At 42.9% G+C, this 14,846-nt stretch overlaps 1 protein-coding gene across 3 annotated transcripts in view; it reads right to left on the bottom strand.

Annotated features, from left to right (window-relative positions):
• The window catches only part of LOC139381020 (speckle-type POZ protein-like A), a 55,066-nt gene that overhangs the window by 2,851 nt on the left and 37,369 nt on the right, over positions 1 to 14,846 (bottom strand). For all 3 annotated transcript variants that reach the window (XR_011628496.1, XR_011628497.1, XM_071124252.1), the window contains 5 exons: positions 13,510 to 13,687; positions 10,380 to 10,435; positions 10,132 to 10,254; positions 361 to 503; positions 220 to 273 (listed from right to left, as the gene is read on the bottom strand). Coding sequence is in view for 1 of the 3 variants with exons in the window: in XM_071124252.1 (XP_070980353.1) it covers positions 220 to 273; positions 361 to 503; positions 10,132 to 10,254; positions 10,380 to 10,435; positions 13,510 to 13,687 (554 nt within the window). In the remaining 2 variants the exon portion in view is untranslated. The remainder of the gene's footprint in view (positions 1 to 219; positions 274 to 360; positions 504 to 10,131; positions 10,255 to 10,379; positions 10,436 to 13,509; positions 13,688 to 14,846) is intronic.

Below are 14,846 nucleotides of genomic sequence, written 5' to 3'. Positions count from 1 at the left end.
CTCTCTCTCCCCCCCTGCCTGGCTCACTCTCTCCCCCCGCCTGCCTGGCTCACTCTCTCTCCCCCCTGCCTGGCTCTGAGGCTATAACAATGAATTATCTTTGGAAGAGATAAGAGTTTGTTATTAAGCTGGTGTCATATATGCATGTATATCAGCTAGTTACATACTCCCCATTATTATTATTATTATTATTATTATTATGAGGTGCTGTGTCCATACCTGCTATTCCAGTTTTTCCCATCTTTACAGCCCAGCTGTCGGAGGACGCTGCACCTACAGGAGATAACAGAGCAGCGCTGAGAGAAGGTAAACACGGCTGGCAGGAGGGATTCATCACTGGGACTTTCTACAGATACTTGCCTGTTGATAAAATCTATGGCTTGTGCTTTGAGCTGCTCTGCACTGTGTAAGTCCGCCAGGATCAGGGTATCAGCCACGTTCTCCACAGAGAGGCTGGTGCACAGAGCCTCTTCACACATCACCTTTAAACGCTCCAAGGCATACTGGTGGAGAGAGAGGAGAGGGTTAGGGGTGGTTAGGAGTCGGTCTGAATAGAAGAATAACAGTTTACTGGGAGAGAAGAGAATTGACTCTGTACCGGTACCCCCTGTATATAGCACCGCTATTGTTATTTTACTGCTGTTCTTAAATTATCTCTTACTTTTTTTTTTTATATAGGCATTTTCTTAAAACTGCATTGTTGTAAGTCGGCAATTCACTGTAAGGTCTACCTACACCTGTTGTATCCGGCGCATGTGACAAATACAATTTGATTTGATTGTAGGGTTACAGTCATCTTGGGTCCTGGACTCTATCCACGCATTTCAAGGCTGCTTTGAAACAATGACTGGTAAATGATCCAGGAACAGCTCAGTTAATCCCTACCATTGTGACAATGAGTCGTCATAATGCTGCATTAAAAATACATTATCCTAGGGGCGTTGGCAGACACAATGTAAGTCATTTAATTTATGTCCCCCTAATTGTCCTGAATACCTTTGTTAATCCTACAGCTAATGTATGCAGTAATCATGCGCCTATGAACCAGAGTTACACTGTTAGCACTGAGGTGGTGTGTCCCAGTAGGGAGACCACTGAGGTGGTGTGTCCCAGTAGGGAGACCACTGAGGTGGTGTGTCCCAGTAGGGAGACCACTGAGGTGGTGTGTCCCAGTAGGGAGACCACTGAGGTGGTGTGTCCCAGTAGGGAGACCACTGAGGTGGTGTGTCCCAGTAGGGAGACCACTGAGGTGGTGTGTCCCAGTAGGGAGACCACTGAGGTGGTGTGTCCCAGTAGGGAGACCACTGAGGTGGTGTCCTAGTAGGAAGACCACTTTATGCAGCTCACCCTGCACTATCAGCTCCAATATGAATAACATAAGCAAGTCTACTTCTGATAAGCTTCCCAGTAAAGCATTTAAAAACAATCAAGCAACGAGGAAAAGTGCTAAAAATAGCCCATATTAAGAAACAAGGTCCATGAAGTGGAAAACTTGCTTGTTACAGATGACATTCATATTCTGACTATCTCTGACACTAATTTAGATAATACCTTTGATGATACAGTGGTAGCAAGACTAGTTATAACATTTTCCGAAAAGAAAGAAATGGAGACGGTGTTGCTGTTTATATTCAGAACCACATTCCTGTAAAGCTTAGAGACGATCTCATGTTAAATACTGTTGAAGTCATATGGCTACAGGTTCATCTGACTCACCTAAAGCCCATTCTGGTGGGAAGCTGCTATAGACCACCAAGTGCTAACAGTCAGTATCTGGATAATATGTGTGAAATGGTTGATAATGTATGTGATATCAACCTGGAGGTATATTTTCTGGGTGATTTAAATATTGACTGGCTTTCATCAAGCTGCCCACTCAAGAGAAAGCTTCAACCTGTAATTAGTGCCTGCAACATGGATCAGGTTATCAGTCAACCTACCAGGGTAGTTACAAACAGCACAGGAATTAAATCATGTATTGATCATATCTTTACTAATGCTGCAGAAATGTGCTTTAAAGCAGTATCCAGATTCATCGGATGTAGTGATCCCTATATCGTAGCCATGTCTAGGGAAACCAAAAGTTCCAAAGGCTGGGCCTAATATAGGTGTATAAGAGGTCATACAAGACGTTTTGTACTGATTCCTATGTTGTTGATGTAAATAATATTTGTTGGTCTGTGGTGTGTAATGAGGAGCAACCAGACGCTGCACTTGACACATTTAAGAAACAACTTATTCCAGTTACTAATTACCCATTAAGAAAATGACTGTAAAAACAGTTAAATCCCTTTGGGTTGATGAGGAATTGAAACATTGTATGGTTGAGAGGGATGAGGCAAAAGGAATGGCAAATAAGTCTGGCAGCCCAACTGATTGGCAAACGTACTGCAAATTAAGAAATCATGTGACTAAACTGAATAAAAATAAACTATACTATGAAACAAAGATAAATTATATAAAGAATGATAGTAAAAAGCTTTGGGGCACCTTAAACAACATTTTGGGAAAAAAAGCAGACTCGGCTCCATTATTCATTGAAACAGATGGCTCATTCATCACAAAGCCCACTGATATTGCAAACTACTTTAATTACTTTTTCATTGGCAAGATAAGCAAACTTAGGGATGACATGCCGGCAACAAACGCCGACACTACACATCCAAGTATATCTGACCAAATTACTTTTGAATTCCGTAAAGTGAGTGTGGAAGAGGTGAAAAAAAATTGTCAATCAACAATGACAAGCCACATCGGTCTGACAACTTGGATGGAAAATTACTGAGGATAATAGCAGATGATATTGCCACTCCTATTTGCCACATCTTCAATTTAAGCCTACTAGAGAGTGTGTGGCCTTCAGGCCTGGAGGGAAGCTAAAGTCATTACGCTACCTAAGAATAGTAAAGCCCCCTTTACTGGCTCAAATAGCCAACCAATCAGCCTGTTATCAACCCTTAGAAAACTTTTGGAAAAAATTGTGTTTGACCAGATACAATGATATTTCACAGTATACTAATTGACAACAGAATTTCAGCAAGCTTATAGCGAAGGACAATCAACAAGCACAGCACTTACACAAATTACTGATGATTGGCTGAGAAAAATTGATCATAAAATGATTGTGGGGACGGACTGTCTTGTTAGACTCGAATCAAATTGTATTTGTCACATGCGCCAAATACAACAGGTGTCGACCTAACAGTGAAATGCTTACTTACAAGCCCATAACCAACAATGCAGTTTTAAGAAAATACCTAAACAAGTAAGAGTTAAGAATAACAAATAATTAAGTCAATGTGGACGCTATATACAGGGGGTACCGGTACAGAGTCAATGTGGAGGCTATATACAGGGGGTACCGGTACAGAGCTAATGTGCGGGGCACCGGTGTCGAGGTAATTGAGGTAATATGTAGATAGAGTTATTAAAGTGACTATGCATAGATAATAATAGAGTAGCAGCAGTGTAGAAGACAGGGGGAAGGGAGGGGGGGCAATGCAAATAGTTTGGGTAGCCATTTGATTAGATGTTCAGGAGTCTTATGGCTTGGGGGTAGAAGCTGTTTAGAAGCCTCTTGAACCTAGACTTGGCGCTCCGGTAGCAGATAAAACACCTTGACTAGGGTGGCTGGAGTCTGACAATGTTTAGGGCCCGTCTGAAGATTGCTAGAGAGCATTTGGATGATCCAGAAGAAGATTGGGAGAATGTCATATGGTCAGATGAAACCAAAATATAACTTTTTGGTAAAAACTCAACTCGTCGTGTTTGGAGGACAAAGAATGCTGAGTTGCATCCAAAGAACACCATACCTACTGTGAAGCATGGGGGTGGAAACATCATGCTTTGGGGCTGTTTTTCTGCAAAGGGACCAGGACAACTGATCCGTGTAAAGGAAAGAATGAATGGGGCCATGTATCGTGAGATTTTGAGTGAAAACCTCCTTCCATCAGCAAGGGCATTGAAGATGAAACATGGCTGGGTCTTTCAGCATGACAATGATCCCAAACACACCGCCCGGGCAACGAAGGAGTGGCTTCGTAAGAAGCATTTCAAGGTCCTGGAGTGGCCTAGCCAGTCTCCAGATCTCAACCCCATAGAAAATATTTGGAGGGAGTTGAAAGTCCGTGTTGCCCAGCAACAGCCCCAAAACATCACTGATCTAGAGGAGATCTGCATGGAGGAATGGGCCAAAATACCAGCAACAGTGTGTGAAAACCTTGTGAAGACTTACAGAAAACATTTGATCTCCGTCATTGCCAACAAAGGGTATATAACAAAGTATTGAGATAAACTTTTGTTATTGACCAAATACTTATTTTCCACCATAATTTGCAAATAAATTCATTAAAAATCCTACAATGTGATTTTCTGGATTTTTTTCTCATTTTGTCTATCATAGTTGAAGTGTACCTATGATGAAAATTACAGGCCTCTCTCATCTTTTTAAGTGGGAGAACTTGCACAATTGGTGGCTGACTAAATACGTGTTCGCTCCACTGTATGTGGTGGTATTGAACATGTTGTGTTGTGGGTATGTGCTGGTATTGAACATGTTGTGGATATGTGGTTGTATTGAACATGTTGTGTTGTGGATATGTGGTGGTATTGAACATGTTGTGTTGTGGATATGTGGTGGTATTAAACATGTTGTGGTATTGAACATGTTGAGGATATGTGGTGGTATTGAACATGTTGTGTTGTGGATATGTGGTGGTATTGAACATGTTGTGAATATGTGGTGGTATTGAACATGTTGTGGATATGTGGTGGTATTGAACATGTTGTGGATATGTGGTGGTATTGAACATGTTGTGGATATGTGGTGGTATTGAACATGTTGTGTTGTGGATATGTGGTGGTATTGAACATGTTGTGTTGTGGATATGATGTGGTATTGAACATGTTGTGGATATGTGGTGGTATTGAACATATTGTGTTGTGGATATGTGGTGGTATTGAATGTGTTGTGGATATGTTGTGGTATTGAACATGTTGTGTTGCTGATATGTGGTGATATTGAACATGTTGTGGATATGTTGTGGTATTGAACATGTTGTGTTGTGGATATGTGGTGGTATTGAACATGTTGTGGATATGTGGTGGTATTGATTATGTTGTGGATATGTGGTGGTATTGAACATGTTGTGTTGTGGATATGTGGTGGTATTGAACATGTTGTGGATATTGAACATGTGTTGTGGATATGTGGTGGTATTGAACATGTTGTGGATATGTGGAGGTATTGAACATGTTGTGGATATGTGGTGATATTGAACATGTTGTGGATATGTGGTGGTATTAAACATGTTGTGGATATGGGATGGTATTAAACATGTTGTGTTGTGGATATGTGGTGGTATTGATTATGTTATGGATATGTGGTGGTATTGAACATGTTGTGATGTGGATATGTGGTGGTATTGAACATGTTGTGGATATTGAACATGTTGTGTTGTGCATATGTGGTGGTATTGAACATGTTGTGTTGTGGATATGTGGGGGTATTGAACATGTTATGGATATGTGGTGGTATTGAACATGTTGTGGATATGTGGAGGTATTGAACATGTTGTGGATATGTGGTGGTATTGAACATGTTGTGTTGTGGATATGTGGGGGTATTGAACATGGTGTGGATATGTGGTAGTATTGAACATGTTGTGGATATGTGGAGGTATTGAACATGTTGTGTTGTGGATATGTGGGGGTATTGAACATGTTGTGGATATGTGGTAGTATTGAACATGTTGTGGATATGTGGTGGTATTGAACATGTTGTGGATATGTGGTGGTATTGAACATGTTGTGTTATGGATATGTGGGGGTATTGAACATGTTGTGGATATGTGGTAGTATTGAACAAATCAAATCAAATCAAATAAAATTTTATTTGTCACATACACATGGTTAGCAGATGTTAATGCGAGTGTAGCGAAATGCTTGTGCTTCTAGTTCCGACAATGCAGTAATAACAAGTAATCTAACTAACAATTCCAAAGCTACTGTCTTGTACACAGTGTAAGGGGATAAAGAATATGTACATAAGGATATATGAATGAGTGATGGTACAGAGCAGCATAGGCAAGATACAGTAGATGGTATCGGGTACAGTATGTACAAATGAGATGAGTATGTAAACAAAGTGGCATAGTATAGTATAAAGTGGCTAGTGATACATGTATTACATAAGGATACCGTCGATGATATAGAGTACAGTATATACGTATGCATACGAGATGAATAATGTAGGGTAAGTAACATTTATATAAGGTAGCATTGTTTAAAGTGGCTAGTGATATATTTACATCATTTCCCATCAATTCCCATTATTAAAGTGGCTGGAGTTGAGTCAGTGTCAGTGTGTTGGCAGCAGCCACTCAGTGTTAGTGGTGGCTGTTTAACAGTCTGATGGCCTTGAGATAGAAGCTGTTTTTCAGTCTCTCGGTCCCAGCTTTGATGCACCTGTACTGACCTCGCCTTCTGGATGATAGCGGGGTGAACAGGCAGTGGCTCGGGTGGTTGATGTCCTTGATGATCTTTATGGCCTTCCTGTGACATCGGGTGGTGTAGGTGTCCTGGAGGGCAGGTAGTTTGCCCCCGGTGATGCGTTGTGCAGACCTCACTACCCTCTGGAGAGCCTTACGGTTGAGGGCGGTGCAGTTGCCATACCAGGCGGTGATACAGCCCGCCAGGATGCTCTCGATTGTGCATCTGTAGAAGTTTGTGAGTGCTTTTGGTGACAAGCCGAATTTCTTCAGCCTCCTGAGGTTGAAGAGGCGCTGCTGCGCCTTCTTCACGATGCTGTCTGTGTGAGTGGACCAATTCAGTTTGTCTGTGATGTGTATGCCGAGGAACTTAAAACTTGCTACCCTCCCCACTACTGTTCCATCGATGTGGATAGGGGGGTGTTCCCTCTGCTGTTTCCTGAAGTCCACAATCATCTCCTTAGTTTTGTTGACGTTGAGTGTGAGGTTGTTTTCCTGACACCACACTCCGAGGGCCCTCACCTCCTCCCTGTAGGCCGTCTCATCGTTGTTGGTAATCAAGCCTACCACTGTTGTGTCGTCCGCAAACTTGATGATTGAGTTGGAGGCGTGCGTGGCCACGCAGTCGTGGGTGAACAGGGAGTACAGGAGAGGGCTCAGAACGCAACCTTGTGGGGCCCCAGTGTTGAGGATCAGCGGGGAGGAGATGTTGTTGCCTACCCTCACCACCTGGGGGCGGCCCGTCAGGAAGTCCAGTACCCAGTTGCACAGGGCGGGGTCGAGACCCAGGGTCTCGAGCTTGATGACGAGCTTGGAGGGTACTATGGTGTTGAATGCCGAGCTGTAGTCGATGAACAGCATTCTCACATAGGTATTCCTCTTGTCCAGATGGGTTAGGGCAGTGTGCAGTGTGGTTGAGATTGCATCGTCTGTGGACCTATTTGGGCGGTAAGCAAATTGGAGTGGGTCTAGGGTGTCAGGTAGGGTGGAGGTGATATGGTCCTTGACTAGTCTCTCAAAGCACTTCATGATGACGGATGTGAGTGCTACGGGGCGGTAGTCATTTAGCTCAGTTACCTTAGCTTTCTTGGGAACAGGAACAATGGTGGCCCTCTTGAAGCATGTGGGAACAGCAGACTGGTATAGGGATTGATTGAATATGTCCGTAAACACACCGGCCAGCTGGTCTGCGCATGCTCTGAGGGCGCGGCTGGGGATGCCATCTGGGCCTGCAGCCTTGCGAGGGTTAACACGTTTAAATGTCTTACTCACCTCGGCTGCAGTGAAGGAGAGACCGCATGTTTTCGTTGCAGGCCGTGTCAGTGGCACTGTATTGTCCTCAAAGCGGGCAAAAAAGTTATTTAGTCTGCCTGGGAGCAAGACATCCTGGTCCGTGACTGGGCTGGGTTTCTTCCTGTAGTCCGTGATTGACTGTAGACCCTGCCACATGCCTCTTGTGTCTGAGCCGTTGAATTGAGATTCTACTTTGTCTCTGTACTGGCGCTTAGCTTGTTTGATAGCCTTGCGGAGGGAATAGCAGCACTGTTTGTATTCGGTCATGTTACCAGACACCTTGCCCTGATTAAAAGCAGTGGTTCGCGCTTTCAGTTTCACACGAATGCTGCCATCAATCCACGGTTTCTGGTTAGGGAATGTTTTAATCGTTGCTATGGGAACGACATCTTCAACGCACGTTCTAATGAACTCGCACACCGAATCAGCGTATTCGTCAATGTTGTTATCTGACGCAATACGAAACATCTCCCAGTCCACGTGATGGAAGCAGTCTTGGAGTGTGGAGTCAGCTTGGTCGGACCAGCGTTGGACAGACCTCAGCGTGGGAGCCTCTTGTTTTAGTTTCTGTCTGTAGGCAGGGATCAACAAAATGGAGTCGTGGTCAGCTTTTCCGAAAGGGGGGCGGGGCAGGGCCTTATATGCGTCGCGGAAGTTAGAGTAACAATGGTCCAAGGTCTTTCCTCCCCTGGTTGCGCAATCGATATGCTGATAAAATTTGGGGAGTGTTGTTTTCAGATTAGCCTTGTTAAAATCCCCAGCTACAATGAATGCAGCCTCCGGATAAATTGTTTCCAGTTTGCAGAGAGTTAAATAAAGTTCGTTCAGAGCCATCGATGTGTCTGCTTGGGGGGGGATATATACGGCTGTGATTATAATCGAAGAGAATTCTCTTGGTAGATAATGCGGTCTACATTTGATTGTGAGGAATTCTAAATCAGGTGAACAGAAGGATTTGAGTTCCTGTATGTTTCTTTCATCGCACCATGTCACGTTAGTCATAAGGCATACGCCCCCGCCCCTCTTTTTACCAGAAAGATGTTTTTTCCTGTCTGCGCGATGCGTGGAGAAACCTGTTGGCTGCACCGCTTCGGATAGCGTCTCTCCAGTAAGCCACGTTTCCGTGAAGCAAAGAACGTTACAGTCTCTGATGTCCCTCTGGAATGCTACCCTTGCTCGGATTTCATCAACCTTGTTGTCAAGAGACTGGACATTGGCAAGAAGAATGCTAGGGAGTGGTGTGCGCTGTGCCCGTCTCCGGAGTCTGACCAGAAGACCGCCTCGTTTCCCTCTCTCATGTTGTGGATATGTGGAGGTATTGAACATGTTGTGATGTGGATATGTGGGGGTATTAAACATGTTGTGTTGTGGATATTTGGTGGTATTGAACATGTTGTGATGTGGATATGTGGGGGTATTGAACATGTTGTGTTGTGGATATGTGGTGGTATTGAACATGTTGTGGATATTGAACATGTTGTGTTGTGGATATGTGGTGGTATTGAACATGTTGTGATGTGGATATGTGCTGGTATTGAACATGTTGTGGATATGTGGAGGTATTGAACATGTTTTGGATATGTGGTGATATTGAACATGTTGTGGATATGTGGTGGTATTGAACATGTTGTGTTGTGGATATGTGGGGGTATTGAACATGTTGTGGTATGTGGTGGTATTGAACATGTTGTGGATATGTGGTGGTATGGAACATGTTGGTATTGAACATGTTGTGATGTGGATATGTGGGGGTATTGAACATGTTGTGGATATGTGGTGGTATTGAACATGTTGTGGATATGTGGGGGTATTGAACATGTTGTGTATATGTGGGGGTGTAGGGATGTTATATGATGTACTGTTTTATCTTTAGCTCATTCAGAACAAACAGTTCACTGTTTTATCTGTTGTTTTATAGCTAATGGGGATCCCTAATAAACCCCAGGAAGAATACCTAATGGGGATCCCTAATAAACCCCAGGAAGAGTAGCTAATGGGGATCCCTAATAAACCCCAGGAAGAGTAGCTAATGGGGATCCCTAATAAACCCCAGAAAGAGTAGCTAATGGGGTTCCCTAATAAACCCCAGGAAGAGAAGTTAATGGGGATCCCTAATAAACCCCAGGAAGAGTAGCTAATGGGGATCCCTAATAAATACAAATACACCATCTCCCCATAACAGTAGTAGTGAGAGAGAAGATAATTGTAGGGTTACATGATCTCCCCATAGCAGTACAGGGTAGTGGGAAAGAAGCACGGCACAGAACGTAGGGTTACAGTGTCCTCACGTAATTCAAGCTCTGACACAGCATTTGAAACAGGCAGATAATTTCTTATGACTATGACTTACTTTGTCAGCAGCTGCCAGCAGGTTGTCGGCCATCTTCTCCAGGTTGGGAGCTTTCCCTGTGTAGATGAATCCCATCATCTCCTTAAACACGTCTGGCTCTACATCACTGATGTCCACACGGTTCTGAGACAGGACAATAGTGTGTTTGAAATCCCTGTGTCCACTATGTGGAGTAAAGCGGTAGTATCTTTAATCTCTGGAACGGTCATTCCGGGTCAAATAAAAGAGGTAAATAAAACTAGACCTACCTTTTTACTCTCCTCCATCTCATGTTCAAACATGGCGTTAAAGACGGGGGATCTTGCTGTCGATCAAAGACAACAACAGCAGTAAGATTCGAGGCAAAACCCCCATAACATATTAACACAATTTCATGTTGCAGCTACTGGCAATATTCAATTAGGGTCAGGGGATTAGAACCCAGGTACTGCTGGACGGAGATTAAGGGAGATAGCCAGAGGGAGGGGAGGGCTAGGGTCAGGGGATTAAAACCCAGGTACTGCTGGAGGAAAAGTATTACCTGCTAGCATGGATTTGTGTGCCTTAAACTCCTGCCCTCCCACATAACGGGAACTAGTAGTTTAGTTGTAATGGTGTAGTAGTGGTGGTGTCGTAATGTTTTGGTGTAGTAGTAGTGGTGGTGTAGTAGTAATGGTGGTGTAGTAGTAGTGGTGGTGTCGTAGTAGTGGTGGTGTAGTAGTAGTGGTGGTGTAGTAGTAGTGGTGGTGTAGTAGTAGTGGTGGTGTCGTAGTAGTGGTGTAGTAGTAGTGGTGGTGTAGTAGTGGTGGTGTCGTAATAGTGGTGGTGTAGTAGTAGTGGTCGTGTCGTAGTAGTGGTGTAGTAGTAGTGGTGGTGTAGTAGTAGTGGTGGTGTCGTAATAGTGGTGGTGTAGTAGTAGTGGTGGTGTCGTAGTAGTGGTGGTGTCGTAGTAGTGGTGTAGTAGTAGTAATAGTGTCGTAATAGTGGTGTAGTAGTAGTAGTGGTGTAGTAGTAGTGGTGGTGTAGTAATAGTGGTGATGTAGTAGTAGTGGTGGTGTCGTAGTAGTGGTGGTGTTGTAGTGGTGGTGTAGTAGTAGTAATGGTGTCGTAATAGTGGTGTACTAGTAGTGGTGTAGTAGTAGTAGTGGTGGTGTAGTAGTAGTAGTGGTGATGGTGTAGTAGTAGTAGTAGTAATGGTGTCGTAATAGTAGTGGTGTCGTAATAGTAGTGGTGGTGTAGTAGTAGTGGTGGTGTAGTAATAGTGGTGGTGTCGTAATAGTGGTGGTGTAGTAGTAGTGGTGGTGTTGTAGTAGTGGTGCAGTAGTAGTAATGGTGTCATAATAGTGGTGTAGTAGTGGTGTAGTAGTAGTAGTGGTGGTGTAGTAGTAGTGGTGATGTAGTAATAGTGGTGATGTAGTAATAGTGGTAGTAGTAGTAGTAGTAGTGGTGGTGTAGTAGTAGTGGTGGTGTAGTAGTAGTGGTGGTGTAGTAGTAGTGGTGGTGTAGTAGTAGCGGTGGTGTAGGTGTAGTAGTAATGGTGTCGTAATAGTGGTGGGGTAATAGCAGTGGTGTAGTAGTAATGGTGGGGTAGCGATGGGGTAGTAGCAATGTTGGTGTCGTAATAGTGGTGATGTCGTAGTAGTAGTGATGTAGTAGTAGTGGTGGTGTCGTAATAGTGGCGGTGTGGTAGTATTGGTGTAGTCCTGTAGTAGTAATTGTTTAATAGTGTAGTTTGGGGCGGCAGGTAGCCAGCCTAGTGGTTATAGGTTGCAAGATCGAATCCCCGAGCTGACAAGGTAAACATCTGTCATTCTGCCCCTGAACAAGGCAGTTAACCCACTGTTCCTAGTCCTGTAGTAGTGTGGCAGTTGTAGTAGTGTAGATGTAGTGTAGTATTAGGGTAGTAGTAGGAGGTGTGTATTGGTAGTAGTAATGGTGTAGTAGCGTAGTAGTATTGGCGCAGTAGCATAGTAGTAGTGAAGTGGTAATGGAGTAGCAGTGTAGAAGTTGTAAATTAGTGGTGTAGAAGTAATGCATTAGTGATGTAGTAGCACTAGTAGTAGTGTATTAGTGGTGTAGTAGCAGTAGTAGTAGTGGTGGTATTGAAGTAGTAGTAGTAGAAGTGGTGCATTAGTGGTGTAGCAGTAGTAGTAGTGGTGGTATTGAAGTAGTAGTAGTAGAAGTAGTGTATTAGTGGTGTAGTAGTAGTGGTAGTGTAGCAAAAGTTTAGTAGCGGTGTATTAGTAGCAGTGTATTCGTTATGTAGTTGTGTAGTAGTAGTAGTGTAGCAGTAGTTTAGTAGTGGTGTAGTAGTAGTAGTAGTAATGTTGAAGTAGTAGTATTGTAGTAGTGGTGTAGTAGTAGTAGTAGTATTGGTGTAGTAGTTGTAGTAGTGTATACGTGATGTAGTAGTAGTAGTAGTGGTGTAGCAGTAGTTAAGTAGTGGTGTAGTAGAAATAGTGTTGTAGTAATAGTAGTAGTAGAAGAAAAGTATTGGTGGTGTAGTAGCTGAGTAGCAGTAGTTTAGTAGTGGTGTAGTAGTAATAGTGTATTCGTGATGCAGTAGTAGAAGTGTCGCAGTAGAGTAGTAGTAGTAGTAGTAGTTTAGTGGTGGTGCAGTAGTAGTGGTGTTGTAGTAGTAGTGTATTAGTGATGTAGTAGTAGTAGTAGTAGTTTAGTAGTAGTGTATTAGTGGTGTAGCAGAAGTATTGTAGTAGTAGTGTATTAGTGATGTAGTAGTTCTGTAGCAGTAGCTTAGTAGTAGTGTATTAGTGGTGTAGCAAAAGTATTGTAGTAGTAGTAGTGTAGTGGTAGTGTAGCAGTAGTTTAGTAGTGGTGTAGTAGTGTATTAGTGATGTAGTAGTACTGTAGCAGTAGTTGAGTAGTAGTGTATTAGTATTGTAACAGTAGTTTAGTAGTGGTGCAGCACTATTGTAGTAATGTAGCAGTAGTTTAGTAGTGTTGTAGTAGTGTATTAGTGATGTAGTAGTACTGTAGCAGTAGTTTAGTAGTAGTGTATTAGTAGTGTAGCAGTAGTATTGTAGTAGTGTATTGGTGGTGTAGCAGTAGTTTAGTATTGGTGTAGTAGTAGATGTATTGTAGTAGTAGTAGTAGTGCTGTTGTAACATAAGTAATGTCTTGGTGGTGTAGTAGTAGTAGTAGTGTATTAGTGATGTAGTAGTAGCAGTGTAGCAGTAGTTTAGTCGTAGTGTATTAGTGGTGTAGCAGTAGTATTGTAGTAGCAGTAGTAGTATATTGGTGGTGTAGTATTAGTAGCAGTGTATTAGTGGTGTAGTAGTAGTAGTAGTAGTAGTGTAGTAGTAGTAGTGTAGCAGTAGTTTAGTAGAGGGTATTCGTGGTGTAGTAGTAGTAGTAGTGGTGGTGTAGTAGTAGTGTTACCTGCCAGGATGGATTTGTGTGCCTTGAACTCCTGCCCTCCCACATAGAGGGAACAATCAGTGAAGCGGGAACACTGCCACAGGTTCCCCAGGTCATCTGACAGCTGGCACTCTGGTACCTTCAGCATGTTCATGTTGGACTGGCCAGAGATGTTCACAGAGTCCTGCACCACACTCACCTGTAATATAACATACAATACATGATCAATACTAAATCATGCTGGGCTGGCCAGAGATGTACACAGAGTCCTGAACCACATTCAACTTTTAATTTAATTTGTTTTATTTCACCTTTATTTAACCAGGTAGGCCAGTTGAGAACAAGTTCTCATTTACAACTGCGACCTGGCCAAGATATAGCAAAGCACTGTGACACAAACAACAACACAGAGTTACACATAAACAAACATACAGACTATAACACAATAGAAAAAGTCTATATACAGAGTGACGATGGTAAGGCAATAAATAGGCCATAGTAGCGAAGTAATTACAGTTTAGCAGATTAACACTGGAGTGATAGATGAGCAGATGATGGTGTGTAGGTAGTGATACTTGTATGCAAAAGAGCAGCAAAGTAAATAAAAACAATATGGGGATGAGGTAGGTAGATTGGATTGACTATTTACAGATGTACACCTAGAATATAATATAACATACAATACATTATCCATACATTATCTATACATTTACATGATCATAACTAAATCATGTTGGACTGGCCAGAGATGTTCACAGAGTCCTGCACCACCCTCACCTAGAACACAATACATTAATCTATACTAAAACACAAGTACTATGTGGACGGACACAATAATAGATGGTTTGGAGAGAACTTCTAAAGACGTGTCCCCTTCCTTAAGCCAGTTAATGTCCAGGCCCGTCTGAAGTTTGCTAGAGAGCATTTGGATGATCCAGAAGAAGATTGGGAGAATGTCATATGGTCAGATGAAACCAAAATAGAACCTTTTGGTAAAAACTCAACTCGTCGTGTTTGGAGGATAAAGAATGTTGAGTTGCATCCAAAGAACACCATACCTACTGTGAAGCATGGGGGTGGAAACATCATGCTTTGGGACTGTTTTTCTGCAAAGGGACCAAGACGACTGATCCGTGTAAAGGAAAGAATGAATGGGGCCATGTATCGTGAGATTTTGAGTGAAAACCTCCTTCCATCAGCAAGGGCATTGAAGATGAAACATGGCTGGGTCTTTCAACATGACAATGATCCCAAACACACCGCCCGGGCAACGAAGGAGTGGCTTCGTAAGAAGCATTTCAAGGTCCTGGAGTGGCCTAGCCAGTCTCCAGATCTCAACCCCATAGAAAATATTTGGA

The sequence above is a fragment of the Oncorhynchus clarkii genome, chromosome 22 (genome assembly GCF_045791955.1).
Source record: "Oncorhynchus clarkii lewisi isolate Uvic-CL-2024 chromosome 22, UVic_Ocla_1.0, whole genome shotgun sequence".
Lineage (NCBI taxonomy): Eukaryota > Metazoa > Chordata > Actinopteri > Salmoniformes > Salmonidae > Oncorhynchus > Oncorhynchus clarkii.
Note: the sequence above shows the minus strand (reverse complement) of the source record. Positions and strands in the feature narration are given on the sequence as shown.